Source organism: Polypterus senegalus, chromosome 11 (assembly GCF_016835505.1).
Source record: "Polypterus senegalus isolate Bchr_013 chromosome 11, ASM1683550v1, whole genome shotgun sequence".
Lineage (NCBI taxonomy): Eukaryota > Metazoa > Chordata > Cladistia > Polypteriformes > Polypteridae > Polypterus > Polypterus senegalus.
In genome coordinates, this window is record NC_053164.1 from 166,649,729 (window position 1) to 166,672,682 (window position 22,954).

At 37.1% G+C, this 22,954-nt stretch overlaps 1 protein-coding gene across 1 annotated transcript in view; it reads right to left on the reverse strand.

Annotated features, from left to right (window-relative positions):
* Positions 1–22,954, reverse strand: part of dennd11 (DENN domain containing 11) — an 86,361-nt gene that overhangs the window by 21,327 nt on the left and 42,080 nt on the right. Inside the window, exons 2-5 of the mRNA XM_039770065.1 lie at positions 12,404–12,503; positions 4,547–4,705; positions 3,193–3,346; positions 2,735–2,873 (exon numbers count right to left, since the gene is read on the reverse strand). Of these exons, the coding sequence (XP_039625999.1) occupies positions 2,735–2,873; positions 3,193–3,346; positions 4,547–4,705; positions 12,404–12,503 (552 nt within the window). The remainder of the gene's footprint in view (positions 1–2,734; positions 2,874–3,192; positions 3,347–4,546; positions 4,706–12,403; positions 12,504–22,954) is intronic.

The following is a 22,954-nucleotide window of genomic DNA, read 5'->3' on the forward strand; positions in this document are numbered from 1 at the left end:
CCTTTGTCATTTCTGAGGAAACTGGCCGACAAGTCAGGAATACCTCAGTGAAGCTTCACTCCGCCATGCCCGCTGTGCTAGAAGCCATTAGCTGACTCAGGAGCCATTACATCCAGTTTTCGATGTTTGTGTGTACATACATAAAACACAAACATTTTTTATCAACATAAAATGTCAGTTTGCAGCAGTGTCCTGTTCTCCTAACATAATAGGAACTATTTACTGCATTCATATTGAAATTAGGGCATCTACAACAACAACATTTATTTATATAGCACATTTTCATACAAACAGTAGCTCAAAGTGCTTTACATAATAAAGAATAGAAAAATAAAAGACACAATAAGAAAACAAAATAAATCAACATTAATTAACATCGAATAAGAGTAAGGTCCAATGGCCAGGGGGGACAGAAAAAACAAAAAAAAAACTCCAGATGGCTGGAGAAAAAAATAAAATCTGCAAGGATTCCAGACCATGAGACCGCCCATCTTCTAGCTCTAGCGGGAATGAACCTGCTGTCATTAACAGAGGCTGTTACATTCCATTAATACACAAGTCATATGTGATGCCAAGGTGAGACTGACAAATATCATGTCTCTGTGGACTGGGTCAATCCATGCTTCATTTATTTTGAGAGAAACTTACTTTGGCAGATGTGATGGTACTATACATGGTGGGTGGCTTTCAGGTAAAGTAACTGGCTGTACACTTAGTTTTTCATATGTTCTAAACTATTCATTGTATCACCAATCATGCCATTCATTACATGTGCCAGTTGATAGTGGTTACCCGCTCAGAACACTGACACCTTACACCTTTCCTGGACCCCAAGAATGCAGAGGAGTCACTATATGCCATGAATGATCTTCCACACTCAGCTGCAGAGTGCATTCAGATGCTCTTGAATGCAGGTGGCAGGGTGTCGACATAGCAGAAGGGAGGATGTTCTACCAACCAATGAACATCTGCAGCATTGCAACTGAATATGCATTAAGGTGATTAGAACATTAGCACGCTCTAGACGAGAACAGGCCATTCAGCTCAACAACGCTTGCCAGTCCTATCCACTTATTTCCTCCAAGAAAACATCAAGTTGAGTTTTGAAAGTCCCTAACATCTTACTGTCTACCACACTACTTGGTAGCTTATTCCAAGTGTCTATTGTTCTTTGTATAAAGAAAAAACTTCCTAATTTTTGTGCGAAATTTACCCTTAACAAGATTCCAACTGTGTCCCCGTGTTCTTGATGAACTCGTTTTAAAATACAAGTCTCGATACACTGTACTAATTCCCTTCATAATTTTAAACACTTCAATCATGTCACCTCTTAATTGGCAACGAGGCAAGATCAAAAACCTCAAATTTACATGATGACTGTAATTTACAAGTTTTATTAAAATATTTTTTTTGTGTACGCATTTTCCTGTTTTTTGGCATGCACATATTCACGAACAAATCCATGCAAAGTTTTATAAATGAGCCCTCTGAAGATGTAGACTCAGTGTCTAGAATTCAATCCAATTAAGAATTTGTGGCTATTTACTCATGATCCCCATGTAACCTGACATAGCTTTGTGATATGTAGTCCGTGGCACTGTGCCGATTTTAAATACAGTTGGAGGCACCCGGTTGATGCACATGCATACACGTGTAAATGTGAGCTTTAGACAGGTACCCCATTATTGCCTTTGAGGGAATGGCGTCTCACACCACCGCCCAAATAAGCGGACAATCTATGAGGAGTCTGCATGGCAGAGAGGGGGAGAGACAAAAAGGAAAAAATGAAGATAACGGAGGTTAAAGGGAAACAGAGAAGGAGAGGAGAAAGAGAGAGTTGTGGCAGGACTGGGAGTTGCCAGGAAATGGAGGAGAGGGGGAAGGCAGCAGGAGATGACAGAGTAAAGGGAGGCTTGGCATGGCAACCCTGCCAGGGAGCCATAGCAGCAGGGACCTGTGCCTAAAGGAAGAACGTTGGCTGTACCTCTGTCTCTTCTGCTGCAAGATCCCATGCAGGGTAAGCAGAGAAGACATTGGTTTTAGAAGAGGCACCAAGGTTGTGAGTTTTTAAAGAGACTGTACTGCCAAGAAATTTTAACCTTGGTTTAAATGGAATATTTATTTGTGGACCGAAGACTTGACTGCACTTTTGAACACTTGATTTTAGGATGATTTTAGATAAAAGCATTAATCACTTTTGCACCTACCCCTTGCTGTATGTATGTGTCCTCATTTGCCCAGCTTATCTTGGTTATTAATATTAACAATCCAGGTTCAAGAGGCTCCCAGGTGCAACAGATAGAGTAGAGCTGACCTGGACCATCTCAAGCTTGAGCAGTTTTGCAAATAACAATGGGAAAAAGGTGCACTGTCCAGACGACCATAGCTGATAGAGACCTGAGCACAGAATTATGGCTGCTAAAGGTGCATCTACTAAAAACGGACTTGAAGGTGAAGAATACGTATGTGGCAAATTTTTTTTTGTTTGTTATTAATTTAGATCATTTTCAAGAGATCTGTTTTCACTTTGACATTAAAAAGTCTTTTTGTGTTGTTCATCGTCAATAATACCAAATTAAATCCACTGTGATTCAAAGCTGAATAATAAAAAAATGTGAAAACTTCCATGAGAGAATTAAAGGCAAAATATTAATGCACTCAACTCATGCAATCTTTCTTTTTTAGGTGCTCCTAACCACAGAGGCATTTTCATTAAATCAAACTTGACCCCCACCTCGATAACAGACCACTCCCACAGGAGGAGGGGAGAAGATCAGAATACGTTTTCTCAAGAGTGCAAATTTCCATAAGATGATGATCTGTTCCCCAAAAAACTTGATGAACTGGGACATGCAACCAGCTGGGTGTGTGATCTGCAACCAGAAAACATAATAAAGAATTTTAATGCAACTCTGAACAAAATAAGAGTCTATATTTAAAGACAAAAACTGAAATAAAATCTAATTTATTCTATAAAAATGTGAACAAGAATTATTTTTGTTTTTCTAGGGAGTGTCGTCCCAGTATAAGAGCATTTCTTTAATGGTTTCCTAATTGTGAACTAAAATACACTGTCCATTTTGTCTTCCAGAATACTTCCAAAAATAATTTATGTCGGTTGTTCTTTTTCTATGGAAGGCATCTCTGAGCTGATTGCATAAATGTACAGCCTTGCCAAACCCATCTACCTACCTTCATTTCAGGATGCATGCATTTATTTATCATCTGCAAACAATAAACAGGCTGTTGAGAATTCACAGTTCCATTTCCAGTGGGAAGTACTGCTTTTTTATCTTCATAAAAAGCTTCTAATTGAGAGTAATGGCCAGGAGCTTCCAACTGATGCCTGCAAGAAGAGAGCAATAGTGTGTAATTGATTTTAGTAATCATGACAGCCTGCAGCTGCTCTAAATATTTGTACACTGGAAAAATACAAAAAATGAATAAATATAAGTGTACTTTATACACCAGGAGCTACACATACATCCAGCTCAAACATCACTTCATACATCTATGAGGCTGCCTCCTGCATGTTGCACTACTGTTCTTAATATAAGTTGTCCTACTTCAAAATTTATTAAAAAGATTTCTTCTTGATAATCGGCATAAGGAGTATTTTTTTATATATATGAGGATGCCATCAGAAACTCATCTGTGGAATTTAATGTTTATTCTTCTTAGTCAGAATTGCCCTAATTTAGACATTCTTCTGTAACAAGGCCATTGCACAGGCAACAAAGGAGCTGACAAATTAGTCCATTGCAGTGGTCTCAAACTCAAATCTGGAGACCCTCTGTGGCTGCAGGTTTTTGTTCCAACAAACTTCTGTTTTTCATTAGACTTCCAGTGTTATTTCCCATTTTCTGTGTTTTGGGCCAACGTAGAAAGTACAAAACTAAGTTTGGAAAAGTTTTACTAAAATGTACTGAGCAGTTATGTGTAGATAATGTAGTTTTGTTTTTTAACAACATTTTCATCCTAATTTTCATTCTGCTTTGCCAGGTTTTCTAGTTATTTAATTTATTATTTACAAATTAGTGGACCAGACTGTGAAGTAGTTGCAGCCTTCCTCCATTCAGTGTTATTTGCCCGAGTACCTGCTCTGCTTGTTTTTAATTGTTATTATTAGGATACAATAAAGAGGACACTCTACACAGAAAAAGGTCAAAATAATAAAAAGAATAACAAAAGCGAGTTAAGCACTTTAGCTATAGCAAAAATAGAAATATTTCTAAATGTCGTATAAATTTAAAAAATATACTGCTGTGCTCTTCTGAATGCTGACAAAGAGGAGAAAAAAATATAAAAAAAGTTCTTATCAATGATTGTGAATCTAGTTGGAACAAAAACCTGAAGTTGCCTAACATCTGTAGAAACACAGAATCTGAAAAATTGAAACAGGTTTAGTTACTGATTTCTTTAGAGATAAGCAACCCAATTTGCTTAAGAATTCTGAATTATTTTATTGGCTTTGGTAAATATTAAATGCTTATGTTTTTCTGAAATTATGCTTCAAATAAAAAGCTCTGCAAAATCTACAACATACCTGACTTGATTCTCCAAGAAGTGCATATATCGATAAAGGAGGGTATAAGAAGGAGAAAGAATGCCTACAGATTTCATGCGTGCACCTCTTTCCAGTTCACTCTCCACAGGCATGTTTGCAAAGCAGGCCAATCCAAAATAACTACCTTTGCGGAAATAACTAGGAAATGACAAGAACACAAACAAATATAAAACTTAAACCTAATTACATATAGTATACTGTATTTCATCAAAAAAAAAATTACCAATGCACTATGCAAGACTTTGCAGGACCTTAAGGATAATAAAATAAATGGGAAAAAATAAAGAAACAAAATGCAAAGGCAAATAATTCATCCTCTCTTAAACCACAAGAGACTGAATACTAGCCCTATAAATTACAAATACCCACAAGAGTAAGAATTAGTAATACACAATGCTAACAACAAGATAGACATTTTTTATCTCCTTTAGGATAATGGTCCAGAATAATGATGGACATGTTTATCTTAGGCAATCTGAAGCTTCCATTCTCAGGGTTAATGTTGCTAAATATCTTGCTGTATTCTTGTTCATCTAAGGTACTCGTATTACTTGCATATCCATTGTAGCCACTTATGCATGAGGTATCCCGCAGGCGGGTACACTGTCATGTTTCAAAGTTGTTTGTGTATGTTGCAATAAACCTATAACTCAATTAAAAGCAATAATGATACTTTACATACCCAAGTGTGTCTTCTTTTAAATAAATAATAAGTTTCCATGTCTGCTCTTTTTCCTTAGTAAAATATGTGATTTGCATTTGCATATGCCGAGGTGAGCAACATGTCACAGCTAAAAATATAATCTTTACCGAGCCACATACAGTGGAAGGCTCATTACTATTGGATAGCTCATTTTCAGACCTTTTCAATAATGTATAGGTTTCTATGATTGGACACTTGTACTACATTTGTACTATTATTTTACTACAAATGTTTGTAATTTACCATCTGTTGAAATAACAAATGCAAAGCATTTTATTATTACATGACTTGCAAAATTTATTCAAATAAATGGTGCACTGCAAAGGTTAACACTGGGGGCCATATTGATTAATTATATTTCAACCATATACTGTATATACAGTGGGATGCAAAAGTTTGGGCAACCTTGTTAATAGTCATTATTTTCCTGTATAAATCGTTGGTTGTTACGATAAAAAATGTCAGTTAAATATATCATATAGGAGACACACACAGTGATATTTGAGAAGTGAAATGAAGTTTATTGGATTTACAGAAAGTGTGCAATAATTGTTCAAACAAAATCAGGCAGGTGCAGGCGCGTACGCGTTCTGAGCGTGAAGTATAAATGAGCCCTTAGAGTCCATAATTTCTATTAATCACAATTATACAAAAAATCATATCAGAGGCACATCAGAAAACTTTAATTGTAATAAAAAGAACATTCTAAAAATAAATAAACACTTGTATACTGAAGCGGGGGGGCTTGATCAGGCAGGCATTATGATGGATTACAGGGCAAGAACAGCACTATAGTCTTGAGACTGCAGTAAAACTAGAAATGGAACGAGAAGATGACAGGATCATAGTAATATCAACTTCAGAAGAAACAGAAAAGAAAGGACATGCTTAGGGGGAATATTAGACTAATATTATGCAACAAATAAAATGTGTTAAATGAACAACAAGTAGTACTGTATATATAATTACTGCCTATTTCTGAGTCTAAGAGAATGTATTAAAAATTGTTGAGACAGTTTGTTTGAAGGAGTTTGACAGTGTGGGGAATACCATGATTATACGTTTAAGAAACAGTTCCCAAAGTGAAAAACTAGCTAAACAAGAAATAAAAATAAAAGAAAAAAATACAAGGAGGAAAGCAAAAACTTTAGGAAATATTTCCGTAATGAAAGTGTAAAAAAAATGGATAAATGGAAGTATAATGTAACAATTTATAAACTTTGAAACAATGGAAAGAGGTTTGATTCTAAAAAGTATGACATAAAATGAATGCAAAAAACCATAATGGACAACTGAGAATGCAGCAGCCATTCATAAAATAAGAAAGCTTAAAATTTAATTAAGAGAAAAAAAGACTGGTAATAATAGAAACAGACAAAGGTGTTACTTTACTATAGTTTCTTAACATGTTAGCATCAAGGGCAATAATGACTAATTTTGTTATATTTCTTAGCTTAGAAATCAGTTTTTTGTTAAATCCACAGCTATAATAAAAGTTTAAGAAAAAGCATAATTTGATGCGGATTTATTCAAACTAATAGTAAAGCACTTTCAAAGAAATATTTTTTACTTACACACCATTTGATGCCATTTCTATTCCTATCAGTAGAAAAAACATCCTTTGACTTAAAATATAAATGCAGTTGAGTGTCATCAGCATATCAATGAAAATTAATATTTGTCTATCTTTATGTATCTACACAAAGAAAAGAATTTGAAAAGTATGAAGTATACTTGCTAAAAATAATGCCTGACTGGAAAAGTCACCTTGAGGAATGTTCACTAATCCCAAAGCATCATGAGAAATATTGTAAATGGCATTAACAGAAGAATTGTTAGATTATGTGACAATTTTAAATCGGAACAGCATTTGTAGGTGCAAGTGTCTGTGTGCCCATATGTTTTGAATAGGAGTGGCACCCTGTTCAGGGATGACTCCTGCCGTGAAACCCTGAACTGGAAATGATCGATATATTCTGTGCTAGATAGCAAAGTCTGACTGATGGCTTGCACTCTGTGCTGCTAAAATTATTTCATTTGTCACCATGAAAGAAGGCTGGGAAGGAGAGACTCTTCCCTCTACAAATATTTTGGAATATATCACGCAATTACGCAACAGATTTGGGAAAATACGACCTATTCTAAAAAGTCATATGGAAGAGGCACAAGCAGCAGAGACCCATTATTATGATTGTGGCATGACGCACCGAGAATTCCGTCCGGGGGATCGTGTCATGGTATTAGTTCCCACCTCCCATTCTAAATTAATCGCCCATTGGCAAGGCCCTTAAGAAATTAAGGAGAGAAAAGGATTGGTCGACTATTTGGTGAAACAACCCAATTGTAGACCAAGTGAGCAGGTTTATCTTGTGAACTTGCTGAAGCCATGGAAGGAGAGGGAGTCAGATCCCTCCACCGCACAGCCCTGCTCATTCTTTGCCGACATAAACACCCTTAATTTCGGCGAGGAATTAACTTATAGTCAAAGATGGGAGCTGGAATCAGCTATCCTGTCCCTCTCTGAGGTGGTGAGTGAAAAACCCGGGAGGACCTTTCTGATTGCGCACGACATAGTGACTGAACCGGGGGTTATAGTCCGAGAACACCCCTATAGACTTCCAGAGGCAAAGAAAGCAGAAGTGGAGCTGGAAATCAAGCGAATGCTGGAGCTAGGAGTGATAGAGGAAAGTTATAGTCCCTGGTCCAGCCCAATCGTATTGGTTAGTAAGCCTGACGGCAGTTGGAGGTTTTGCAATGACTTCCATCAGCTTAACCATGTCTCCCTGTTTGATGCTTATCCCATGCCTTGTGTGGATGACCTCCTCGAGAGGCTTGGCCTAGCAGAATTTTTGACCAAACTTGACATGACAAAGGGATACTGGCAGATTCCTTTAACGGACTCCGTGAAGGTCAAGACGGTGTTTAGCACCCCTAGTGGACACTGGCAGTATTGTGTTCTTCCATTCAGGTTACACGGGGCTCCTGCGACCTTCCAGCATCTGGTGGACAAAGTGCTCCAACCCCATAATGCGTATAGTGCTGCCTATCTGCATGACATTGCCATCTATTCCAGCACATGGAAAGAACACATATAGCAGGTCACAGCATTACTGCGGGCACTAGGAGAAGCCGGGCTTCATACCAATCCCAAGAATGTGTCTTTGGACTGAAAGAGGCTAACTATTTGGGCTACCTAGTGTGTCGAGGCACCGTGAAACCACAGTGTTCAAAAATAGATGCCATTTTAAAACGGCCCTGTCTGCGAACCAAGTGGCAAGTCCAAGCATTTCTCAGATTGGCCGGGTACTACCGCCGGTTCGTACCATAGTTTTCGGAGAGAGCGGCGCCCTTGACTGATCTGACAATGAAGAGGGCCCCTAATCATGTGGTATGGAATGATATGACTGACGCTGCATTCTGTGACTTAAAACAGGCTCTTACTTCAGCACCAATATTAAAAGCTCCTGATTTTTCTCTCCCTTTTATTCTCCAGACGGACACTTCGGACACAGGGCCATGCTGAGCCAAAGCGTCGATGGTATTGAACACCCCGTCATGTACCTGAGTCGGAAAGTGTTGGATCGGGAGACCAGGTATGCAGCGGTGGAAAGGGAAGCCCTTGTAATTAAATGGCCGATTACACAGTTGAGGTACTACCTCTTGGACCGGGAGGTCACTCTGGTGACAGATCATGCAACCCTTCAGTGGATGGCCCTTCACAAAGAGTCGAATCCTCGGGTCACTAGGTGGTTTCTTGACCTCCAACCATACAAGTTTTCGCTTATTCATCGTAAGCATTCTCTTCATTTATTTATATATACAGTAAGTGTGTTTACATACATAATTTCAACGAATCTTAACTAATATCTAAGAGAATACAAAGGGTTTATGCTGTATAACTGTACGGGAAATGTTTTTAATAGTGTGGAAGAGTTTATAAGGGCTTAAAATATATAAAAATAACCATATAAACATATTGCTTTTACTTTGCGGATTTTCACCTTTCGCAAGGGGTTCTGGAACGCAACCCCCGCGATCGAGGAGGGATCACTGTATATATATTATATATTTATTTATATATATTTCTATTTATTTATTTTTAATTTACCTTGCAACCATTTTGAATCCTGGCTTTAGTGATGCTCATCTCCATTTTGCATTCAATTGCTGATAACAGCATCCATTGCTGTCCTGCGACTTCTGGAAACTGAAGCATGGCGTCATCAGGTCACTGCTATTTATGATGACAACATACTGTTCATTTCTGTCCATTATTCTGAATTATTTACTACCACATTTAATGATGCTCTAGTCAGTTTGTTTTTAAGGGTTTAAAAGGCTCAGCTCTTGACATAGTTTTAAGTTTGACTTCCTGGTTTATGTATCAGGCTGAGGTTACTTAGTCTCTTGGCTTTTCAACAGTTATGACCATGGCCTGTTTTGTGACCGTTCCTTCTCCTTCCATCTCATGGTCTTCAGTTTCACAAACCTCTCTCTCTGCCTTATTTAGTGCTAGGATGTAACTATCATAAGTTCATAATGTGCATACCCTTGCATCTTCTTTGGTTAAGATACAGTATAATGTTAGATCACATTGAAAAAGTGGAACAGCTAGGGAAGACACGGGCATAAAACAGCTCTACTTGTTCATTTTGCTTTACTTTCTAAAACAAGGTTTGCTGTCAATTTCAACGAAATTACAAGGGCATCTGCTACACAGTTTATGAGACAGACAGCCAATTACAGACTGGGGATTATTAGGGGACAAAAATGGCCAAGGCGGGCAATTTAGCTAGGACATCAGGAAACACCCTATTCTTTTTGAAAGATGCTCAGGGATCTTTCATGACCACAGAGAGTCAGCACTGTACAATTTCTACAGCACTGTGCTCCCATCACTGCGCTAGAGCATTGGAATCCACACATAGACCACATGGTAAGTAACTACCGCTGGCCTCACCAACACCTCCTCCATCAGCAAACCAGGCATTCCTGGTTGGTCTCCCATTCAAGTACTGGTCAGGCCCAAACATGCTTAGCTTCAGGTGAATTACCTGTTCTCAAGTGCAGGTGGTATGGCTGATAGATACCTAAACACCTACTTAAAGCAGCATAATTTCTTAAATTGTAAGAATGGAACTGCTAGGTTCTGTCAGTTTAAAATGCATACATCCATTGATTGTTTCAGAACATTCTATGAGACACTGTTACAGCAATTGAGTAGAAACTTAAATTGAGTTGAAGTATTTGTGAATACCATTTTAACAGGCAACATGGAATTTGATCATAAGGTAAGATCACACTGATACCTAAATAAATATTAATTGAAAGGAGTTTGTAAGTGAGGCATGAAGTAGGAAAGTACTTCATATGGAATCTGTAACAGCCCATAGATGCTGTATCTACAAATTCATGCACTGAAAAAAAAGAGTGGACTAGGCTTTAAAAAATAAAACAAATGATCATGATGACATGAACCTCTTTAACCCAAGAAAAGGAAGCCATCACTGTGTGTGAAGAGAAAAAGAAGCTGCTGTTCAATGCTGTTTCATATACGTGAACTATATTAGTAGATTTATTTTCTTCCACAGCTTGACATATTTTAAATTGTTGAGTGATATACTTATTAATAGAGTAGAATGGAAAAACCAATTCAAAATACTAAATTTATAATTACAAAAAACAAAACAACCAAACTACCAATAATTTAAAAAGAATACTAAATACCAAAAATGTTCCAAAAGCCTGGTTTTCAAACAAAGTGAAAGTCAAAGAAGCTAACAAAAGCCAAAGAAAATGTTCAGTAGTCAGCAAAACCAACAAAGGAAGAGGAACAAAGACATAGATAAATTTAATATAAATCTTCTCAAGAATTAACTGAGAAACCTTTTTAAAGGCTCCTAATCACAGCTCCTGGGGATTGTTCTTTAATTTAGGGGTCACACCCATCCATTGTCAAAAAGCAATTAACTTATAAATTACTTAATTAAGGAAGCATGGAGAATGAATAATTAATGATGAGACTAACAAGAGGTAAGTAACAAGCACAAAATAACTAACCAAAAAAGGAAACCAAACAGAGTAACTCAGAGAAAAAGAATGATAAAGTATAAAAGATACAAAACAAACAAAATTCACTGGCACGACCCATACCACCTCATGATACTGTGCAGAGCTTTAAAGGCACTATAATGGATATTTTGATAGTCTGTTTGCAGCATGATTTTATACACTACTTTGCTGCACTGGATTGGATCACCCCTCAATGGAGACAGGCTCCTTTCACTCATGAGAATTCTTCAAGATAGGAAAAATGTTATTAGTAATCATTCTTTAGTTCATGCCTGCCAGGATGGATTCTTGAGAGAGATATATGGGCTAAGAAGTTTTCCAAATTTTTTTGGATAGACTTACACTTAAAAAAAAAAAACCTAAGAAAAAAGTGAAAGTGTTTTAACTATTTTTGCAGTAAGCAGTTAGATTCATAACATTATATTTCCTCTTTGATTTCAAGATATTTTCTTTTGCTTATTACCCACCTATACTTCCATTATCAAGCCTAGTTAATCAAATTCAAATTTTGCCAGCAACAATTAGGCAGGAAGAAGCAAGGACATGGTGCTTATCTGTTACAAGACACACTCCTTAGCAAGCCATGGTAAATTCAGAGCAATGAGTTGACCTAACTTGCATTTCTTTCATATGAGGAACAATGGAGTTTCTGATGAAAACCTCACAAAGGCATTTGGAGAATGCCCGAATTCCACAGGCTAGGATCTAAATCCGGAACTCTTGGGCTGTGAAACAACAGCAGTCTGTCAAACAAACATGTAAAATGTGCAGGTGTGTAAATAGTTGTGCATTCTAGCAGAAAAAACTGTACTGAACTGAATACTATTCTAATTTCCGACAGTAAATTAGTAACAAACAGAAAATTTTTAGTAGACTTTGGCACAGCTGAGTTAAAAATGACATTGTCTGTAATCAGTACTAGGTTAAGTAGGAAGATCTTCTGAAAAGAAACCCACACTTACAGTATAAACTCATAGTAACCGGATATACATGCGTAAATCTCATGTGAGATTTCTCAAACATAACAAATGAAAAGTTTATAAAATTACTAAGTAACTTACATAAAATCTGAAGAAATTCTATGAGATCCGCTTGCCATTGACTTGAATTCTACACCTTCCAAATCAACATCTTGGGGAAGGCACCATTCCACAATGTTACCTGCAAAAAAGAATAAAAAGGACACTATGAGGCAAGATTCAACAGACAGCGACTAGCCTAAGAATCCGTGCCGGGGCAAAAATATAAGTAACTAAATAGCCAGCTTAGCTGTGGCAGGGGCAACATGTTAAAATTAAGCACTTTATTTATTTTTGTTTTTTAAATTAAGAACTGTATCCTCATACCTTTCATTTTACTGTTAATCCTTTCGGGGAAGTAAATGATCTGGCAGGAACTGTTCTTGCCGAGAGCAAACAACAAACTATGATGCATTGTAGAAAACTGCACTTAGTGTATAAAGTCAAATAATCACTTTAGCTCTAAATCAGTCTTTGCACAGACTTGATAGTTAGTTGAATTCTATTTTATCCTTATAATATGCAAATATGTTGCTTAGAATTTTTGGTAGTTAATTTAAATTTTGAACAGTATTAAATAGTAAAAATGTATACTCATATTTTCTTGTGACCATGAAGTTATCTAACATTATTATGTTTCACTAACTAATGTTCATGCTTATTCATCCATTAAGTTTCTGAGACAGTTTAATCTGGATTGTATTAATGCACTGTCATCCACAAAGCTTGAACCAACTATGGACCAACTTACACAAGGCCAGCTCAGAGTAAATAATAATAATAATACATTTTATTTATTTGTAGGCGCCTTTCTAAACACTCAAGAACACCGAACAATAGCTAAAACACAGATTATAAACAAAAGTAAAATTCAAAATTAAAATCAGACAGAGCAATTGTAATCAAAGAGAAAAAGCAGTCTTAAACAAATGAGTTTTAAGTTTAGATTTGAAAAGTGAAAATGATTCAATATTTCTAAGTTCAGATGGTAGTGAGTTCCAAAGCTGTCAAGTGGATGGAAGAAGAGGATCTAAGGGTACGGGAGGGAATGGCAACATGGAGGAGGTCACACAGATATGGAGGGGCAAGGTTGTGGACAGCCTTAAAAGTTAACAGAAGAATTTTTAATTGAATGCAGAACTTAACTGGAAGCCAGTGAAGCTGCTGCAAAATGGGAGTGATATGATGAATAGAGGGGGTTCTAGTAATGATGTGGGCAGCAGAATTCTGGACCAGTTGAAGCTTATAAAGAGATTTGTGAGAAAGACCAAAGAAAAGGGAATTGCAATAATCCAGACAAGAAGTGACAAGGCTATGAACAAGGATAGCAGTGGTGTGGGGAGTGAGGTAGGGGTGAATACGCTTAATGTTACGCAGGTGGAAATATGCAGACCAGGTTATTGATGTGGGACTGAAATTATAAAGTACTATCAAGCATGACACCCAGACTCTTAACCTGTGGGGAAGGGGAGACAGAGGAATTATCAATAACAAATGAAAAATGATCAGTTATGGATAATGTTGATTTTGCACCAATGAGGAGAACCTTAGTTTTGTCACTGTTTAATTTAAGAAAATTTGAAGAAAACCAGGATTTGATTTCTGCTATGCAATGAATAAGTGAGGAGGGTGGAAATGAAGAAGTAGGTTTGCTAGTGAGATGGAGCTGGGTGTCATCAGCATAACAGTGGAAGCTAACGTTATATTTAAGAAAGATATTGCCAAGGGGAAGGAGGTAAATAATGAAAAGGAAGCACCCCAGGACAGAGCCCTGGGGAACACCTGAAGTAACAGTGGTGGGTTGGGATGTGAAAGTTTTAAGCTGAAAAAACTGAGAAGCACTCACCAGTACACCACCAAACCTCCTAAAGCCTATTATTAATTTTTGAAGATAAATTTTATTGTAAGCTCCCAGTCATAGAAGGGTTATTTTCCTTCAGCCTAGTTTTCCACCTCTCCTCTTCTCCAGAGCTGTCCAGTGTCATTGATGCTCCTTATAATTTGGACTTCTTTAATTATTACTATTCTACATTCATTTGCATTTCATTTTTAAAACAAGTCTAGTATATATATATATTTTATTGATTTTAATTTGAAGAAAATAAGTTTGACTTGATTGTATGGAATGTTAACAAAAATTATTCAAACCCTAAAAGGTTAACTTCATGTTGAAATTATATAAATAAACCATGACTTCACTATTGATTTGAACATTTACTAGAATGAAGTGTCAACAGCTGAAATGCTGTTTTTATAATCTAATTGGTTTTCAGAACAGTATTAACCTTTACCTGTTTTGTTCAATCCATCTTACATGGTAATATCTAAAAGCAATATAAATAAATAACTTACAGCAGAGGGGATATGAGCTACAAATGACACAGCATAAGTCAGCATCACTGGTCAAATTATTATGGATAAAAGGTTAAGCATTTAAAGTTATTTTCTATAGTCATTAATTGCATTTTCTCTGTAAATGTTAATAAAGCAGGGCAATGTGACTGTAGCTGCTGCCCATTTCACTTGCTTCAATGTCAATACCCATGCTGCCAGATTTTGTTAAAAAATAAATACGGGAAAAAAAATCTATTTTTTAAACTATACACAACATTTTATTGCAAACTTCAGCACATTCTTACTAAGCAATACAATACTTTTGTAAATTTATTAATACAGATTGGCAGAGTGTACCAATTTTTACAAATCAGTATTACATTTATAATCAAATATATTAAAATGCCCTGAAAAAGGGTTCGTGTAATAACAAAGCTCTGTCTCTACTTGTTGTGCAAACCAGAACGGACACCAAAAGTCTTTGCATGTTTTTTTTTTCCATGCATATCCCTGCATATCTAAATAAACATTATGGGGAAAAATATCCTTGATGGAATGAACAGAAGTAAGAGCAAAGGCAGGACTTGCGTATTAAGCGTACACAAATATTTGCAAATGAACTAGTTCAGCTTGCTTAGAATTTTAAACAAGGAAAGCTATTACACTTATAATTATATTATTATTATTATCATCACTTGGCACTCTAACTACAATGCACATGATATTGCATTAGCGATGCTAATTGTAGTATCAGAAAATTAATGGTGTCTTCCTAAAATAAACACAACATTTATATTCATTATCACCTATCATGTTTAATACCATGGTATATCAGTATATTAAATTATCACACCAGTTGTAGATCACCACATCATACAAGAAACTAACAGCGACTATGGTGGCCTAATTATAAAGAAAGGCTCAAGATACTCAGCCTAAAGTAGATCTTCTAGAAAGAAGAATGAAAGGAGAAGTAATGAAAATCTTTAAATCTCTGAAAGATGTGGTAAAGGTAAACTACTAAAAGTTGTTTATATTTAATAAATGGGAAATGGAGGAGAATAAGTAATTGGAGGAAGCAAAGGAAAGGTGGATTCAGTACACTGAAAACTCAACACCTCCAGACATTGCATTGTTAACTTCTGGAATTTACTAGTAGGACTCATCTTGGAGGGAAAAAATGACATCTAGTAATCTAAAACCAGCAAGCATGAGGGGTTAAGTCAAGGTGTTGTTTTTCTTTAAACCAACGTATAGTCATTTATTGTACCCTTGCCTGTACTAAAATTGCATTAAATCACTATATATCACTGTACATGGAAAAAAAAAACTTTTTATTTTGTTCCAGATATATATATATATATATATATATATATATATATATTGTAAAAGCGCTATATAGCGCCCGACCCGCACAGACCACGCAGAGGCAAGCGTGTACAAAAACACACAGGTTTTATTTTCTTCATCCGTGGCACACGCCTTCCCCGTGTCCCACAGGCCCAACACAGTCCCAAACACAGTCCCAAAACACAATCTTACAATTCTCCACCACTCCTCCCAGGCAAGCTTCGTCTCCTTCTTCCTCCCAACTCTGGCTCGCGAGTGGTGGTGGCTGGGCCCTTTATAGCCCACCGAAGCATTCCAGGTGATTAACCACCTGGTCCCGATTGCACCTCGGGTGGGGCTGAAAGCTCGCCCAGCCGGGCTGTGGAAGCAGGCAGCTCCCCTAGCGCCACGCCGGGCCCCAACCAAGCTGTGGAGGACTCCATCTCCCATGGAGCCCTGCGGAGGTTGGGGAATCACCGACGCCAGGGAGGCTGCCACCAAGCGCCCCGGGGAGGTATTGGACTTCCCATGGCGGCTCCCCGAACATAAGCAACAGAGGCGTCCCTACCGGCATGGGACCCGGCTGTCCTTCATATATATATATATATATATATATATATATATACACACACAGTGGTGTGAAAACTATTTGCCCCTTCCTGATTTCCTATTCTTTTGCATGTTTGTCACACAAAATGTTTCTGATCATCAAAAAAATTTAACCATTAGTCAAATATAACACAAGTAAACACAAAATGCAGTTTTTAGATGATGGTTTTATTATTTAGGGAGAACAAAAAATCCAAACCTACATGGCCCTGTGTGAAAAAGTAATTGCCCCCTGAACCTAATAACTGGTTGGTCCACCCTTAGCAGCAATAACTGCAATCAAGCGTTTGCGATAACTTGCAATGAGTCTTTTACAGCTCTGGAGGAATTTTGGCCCACTCATCTTTGCAGAATTGTTGTAATTCTGCTTTATTTGAGGGTTTTCTAGCATGAACCGCCTTTTTAAGGTCATGCCATAGCATCTCAATTGGATTCAGGTCAGGACTTTGACTAGGCCACTCCAAAGTCTTCATTTTGTTTTTCTTCAGCCATTCAGAGGTGGATTTGCTGGTGTGTTTTGGGTCATTGTCCTGTTGCAGCACCCAAGATCGCTTCAGCTTGAGTTGACGAACAGATGGCGGACATTCTCCTTCAGGATTTTTGGTAGACAGTAGAATTCATGGTTCCATCTATCACAGCAAGCCTTCCAGGTCCTGAAGCAGCAAAACAACCCCAGACCATCACACTACCACCACCATATTTTACTGTTGGTATGATGTTCTTTTCTGAAATGCTGTGTTCCTTTTACGCCAGATGTAACGGGACATTTGCCTTCCAAAAAGTTCAACTTTTGTCTCATCAGTCCACAAAGTATTTTCCCAAACGTCTTGGCAATCATTGAGATGTTTATTAGCAAAATTGAGACGAGCCCTAATGTTCTTTTTGCTTAACAGTGGTTTGCGTCTTGGAAATCTGCCATGTAGGCCGGTTTTTGCCCAGTCTCTTTCTTATGGTGGAGTCGTGAACACTCACCTGAATTGAGGCAAGTGAGGCCTGCAGTTCTTTAGACGTTGTCCTGGGGTCTTTTGTGACCTCTCGGATGAGTCGTCTCTGCGCTCTTGGGGTAATTTTGGTCAGCCGGCCACTCCTGGGAAGGTTCACCACTGTTCCATGTTTTTGTCATTTGTGGATAATGGCTCTCACTGTGGTTCACTGGAGTCCCAAAGCTTTAGAAATGGCTTTATAACCTTTACCAGACTGATAGATTTAAATTACTTCTGTTCTCATTTGTTCCTGAATTTCTTTGGATCTTGGCATGATGTCTAGCTTTTGAGGTGCTTTTGGTCTACTTTTGGTGTCAGGCAGCTCCTATTTAAGTGATTTCTTGATTGAAACAGGTGTGGCAGTAATCAGGCCTGGGGGTGGCTACGCAAATTGAACTCAGGTGTGATACACCACAGTTAGGTTATTTTTAACAAGGGGCAATTACTTTTTCACACAGGGCCATGTAGGTTTGGATTTTTTCTCCCTAAATAATAAAAACCATCATTTAAAAACTGCATTTTGTGTTTACTTGTGTTATATTTGACTAATGGTTAAATGTGTTTGATGATTAGAAACATTTTGTGTGACAAACATGCAAAAGAATAAGAAATCGGGAAGGGGGCAAATAGTTTTTCACACCACTGTGTATATATATATATATATATATATATATATATATATATATATAAAATTTGAAATTCTGCCAGAATATTTGGAGCTTTTTACCTTTAAGCGTGCCATTTAAATTAACTGGTAGGCACCTCAAATGTAAGGATGAATTCATCTCTAACCAGCAGCACACATGCAGTGAAACTCACAGGGATGCTCATTGTAGTGCAAAAAATTCATGGCAACATCTGCAGGCAAATCAACAACTGGCTAAATGGAGTTCTCTGTTTATCTGGGCAATAGAACTTGCCACTTGTAATTTCAAGGTCCTTACTTTGCATCCCAGCAGTGCCTGCCTCAAGAATGATAGCTGTTGGGAGGGGGAAAGGAAATATTGCTTCAGCTGAGAAAACCTCTTCATTTTACCATTTCCCTTTTTTATTCTTTTGGTAGTCTCCATGGTATTTGAACATAGGGGGCAGTTTGTGCCAATAAATTCTGCTGCGTAAATTTGTACAGTGCTGATTTTAATAAGCAAAAAAGGGGTGAAGAATGGATTGGAATGTCATGTGTTTACTTCACATTAAATATACTATATGAAGGCTGACTTAATAACTCTCTTACTGTAAAGTGTTCATTGGTAAATTTTTCAATCCAACCTCAAGGCTGTCCTTGTGCTTTTGGTCAAATGATGATTTTGGTTTATTAGGAATACATAATGCAGTCAGCATTCTGAAAAGTCAAATTCTAATGTATTTCTAATATTAGCTCATGAAAAATGATGACATTTTTCTAATTTGCTTTTAAGGTTAGTATTAAAGCAGCAAATCTGATGCATCCATTGTCACTGTTGACAAAATATAGTTTCCTACAAACTATTTTTCTGCAAACCAGGGAGCTCAAAGTGCTTTAAATAAAAGTGAATTAACCAGTAATATCGTGAATACTTCTTCTATTATTTTTATTTTAATTCTTGTTTCATTGTTATTAAAAAGTGAAAGAAATTCAGTTTGTAGCAAACAAAGTTGCAGCTGTAGCAATGTGAGTGCTTATACTGTTCTGCCAAGAAAAAACTCCAAACTCTTCATCCACCCAGCTGAACAAAGCTGGCAGACCCTTTTCCAAAGCAACTTATGGTTATTAGAGTGGCAGTTTTTCTTAATGTGTTGTCTATGCAAATCTATGCAATAAAGACTCATTGTTTTATATTCTTAATTGCCTTTAAACATGAGCAATATCGAGCACTCTGGTTTTAAATGTCAAATGTGTTAAAGAAGCAAAAATATTAAAGATTTAAAAGGATGTGAAGAATTTAACAATGTACTGCATTTCATTAAAAATGGCTCTCCTTCAAAAGGCATTCTACAAAGTTGATAAGGTGACACAAAATCATAAACATGCTTCTAAAGTAGCATTCGGAAATAGAAATAACCATTATATATATTAGACAAATGTTGTAGCCCCCCTCCCACCTAATCATGCTTTCTGCTTTTAGCCTCTTAACCATTTTCAACAACAACCAAAATCTTAAGTTTTTTAGTTTCCATTAAATGTTATCACCCCAACCATCCTGTAAGAAAATAAATAAATTCAGGTGTTACAGATGAGTTTTGACTAAGCAATTAAGCTTTTTATTGATTAATGAGGAACCTTTTATTAAGGGTATTTAATTTTGAAAGGCAAGTCAATTAAAATGAAGTAGTTAGTTATAATTTAGGAAGTAACTGAAATTAAAACCTGCAGCTACTTTGGCCCTCCATGAATGAAGTTTGACACCCCTAGTTGAGAGGTTTACAGTGAGGTAATAAACACCAGTACTTGGCATAAAACACAAAGCAACATTCTTTTTATATAAGTCTTAATAATTTACTATGAGGAAAAACTTTCTACTTATAAAAGTTGAAAATGTTGGCTTCCTTCTGAATATTTTTATTTTATATTTGAATGACAGTTATGAAGCATTATAAACCATACAAAAAATATTTTCACTAGCATTGTTTGGTATCAAAGTACAAACTGTAAACTACAAGTACTGTACTCCTAAAAGCCTCTTTAAAATGACTGTTTTTAAATTGCAAATGAATTATGAAAACTTTTCTTCACACAGCAACATTCTGCAACACCAAACAGAAAAATGAGACTTAATCCTGAGTAGAAGTGTTTTACAGCAGCATTTGCCTTCTGCATTTCTCATGCTACTTAAGGTTGTATAAATGGCAGACAGGAAACTGTGGTTTGGTCTTTATTTCTAGTCACACTTGGTTGCTTTTAAAGAGACTGCATTTTAAATGGGGGCTATAAAGTGACTTGTTTTAATTACACAAATAAGAGTGTTTTAAACAAACATGAGCATCATAGTAAAACTTGACCCACTTATGTGCCATTGAACATTATAAAAAGGAAAACAATACAGTACACATGAGAAGAACATGCCATGAAAGAAACAAAATGTTAAAACAAACCAATATTTGAAAAAACATTCCTGAATAGAAATCACTAAACTAATATCTCAATGAATATATGGATACAGTCTGAACTGTATCAAAAACACAAAACAATCAAGTTTTCTAGTTGTTATAATTCTTCCAAAAAATCTTCATGCTGAATGGAACTGTGGATAAATAAGGCCTCTCCTACCAACCTTTGCCCTAAGGGAAATGTAACCTGGAAAAGATGGGTTAGAGGGAAAAAAAAAAAGAGCTGCACCTGCACTATATTTTCAGGGCAACAAGAACAGATCCAATAAAAAGTTTCCATGATTATTATGTGGGTGACTCATGCAAAAACTTACCATAAAAATGCAAAAGTCTGAGTTGTTTTCTAAAGACTGTAAATAACTGGTCATACAGCATCCGCAGGTCATGAATGCCTTTAGTCACTCGGTTGGACAAGTGTTTAAGTTTGCTAAGTATTGAATCTTGGGTGCTTAAGAGCAAAAGTGGTCATTCTGATGAACTGGAAGAAACATTGGCCAGATGTAGGTAAAACAGCAATTCTAGTCATGATTTCTGCAAGGAGATTCTGATATCTTAGGAAGAATCTGGGTAAACCCAAAACAACAACATAATAGGTGGACTCCCTAATTGATACTAATGGGTCACAAAGACTACATCAGGGCATATTGCTTGTTCAAATAAGACTACTCAGGTCACGTCAGGTTGGGGAACATTCATCGGTACAGTGCGTTGCCACACCAACCACATGACAAAACGGCTTGGGATCCCAGTTGGTAAAAGGCAGACACGCAGCCCTGTCCCACCCTCCAGAAATGGCCATCTATCTGTCACAGGCAAGGGTTACATGGGTGTCCCTTTGGCTTGGTCCAGATGCTCCGGTCCTCAACAATGAGGATCCTGCAAGCGAGATCACTCTTGAGGAATTGCGCCACATGGCAGTAGTGCCACAAATGACGCTCTCTCACAATGAAGTTAATGTGCCTCATTCCAGACACTGTGAGCAACTGCTTGTTTGACATAAATTTAAACCAGTGGTATCCGACAAGACACAGTACCGAAAGAGTTCTGTCTTCATCTCGGGTCACTTGATACCCTCAATGTCTTGCATCCATATACCAAAACAGGAAACACCAGGGGGCTCATGCATAACGCCATGCATAGAATTCACACTAAAAGATGGCGTACGGACCAAAGTGGAAATGTGCGTACACAAAAGAATATCCAGATACATACATCTGTGCATACGCCAACTTCCACGTTCTTCCGCTACATAAATCCCGGTCAGCGTGAAAAGTAAAGCACGAGCCTGCTGCCACTCCCCAACTTCTCCCAGAATTATGCCTCTTTGAATATGCAAATCAATATAAATAGCCCTTAAGATCAGCATTCTGTAAAAGGCAATGGCAAAGGCACGGCGGAAAATAGAAGAATTTCAGCGAATACCAAGTGGAGGCAAGGAAAAACTTATTATTTGTTGGTTTAAACAGTGGTATAAACAACAAAAGGAAGTTGATAGAGTGATATAGAGTGTCGGAGAAACTCGAAAGATCAAGTTCACAAAGTCGCACAGTGCCCGAAATAAAAAAAGTTTTCAGATATCAAAGTTGCCGTGAAAAGGCGAGTTGTAGCCCACTGTCTGAGTGTCATATGAAAGAAAGCTTATTAGGATACAGGGAAAAGAAAAAAAAAATAGGTACACAGTGGGGAAAAAAGCAGGAAATTTCAACTTTAATCTCAAAATTTCCACTTTAATCATGTAGTTAATTTTGTCATTAAAGTAAAACATCATAAACTTAATCTTAAAATCATTTAATTTACTAGTTTCTCAAATACCATCATAACTAATGTAGCACGCTGAATGCTTTGTATTGTATGTGTTATTCTATGTGCTCTATGTGTGTGAATCAGTACGTGCTTCTTCAACGGGCTTTCTCTTGCACTGATAGGACACAGAATCCATTACATTCATGATATTACAGCTCTCTGAATAATTTAAATACTGAGATGTATACTTTATATCATTTTCATGATGATAGGAGTTAAAGCAGGTTATTAAACATGGGAACAATGGTGGTGCAGTAATAGTGATGAACTGGCGCCCGTCCAGAGATTGTTCATGCCTCGTGCAAGATGCTTGCTGCGCTGTGTGCGACCTTCGATGAAATAATTTATTGCAGCAGTACTATCTTTTTCAAACGTACTAACCCTCAATTCCTATCCTTCCTTTTCTTTCTCCAAGTAACCAATCGCCACACAATCAGCCCTATAATAG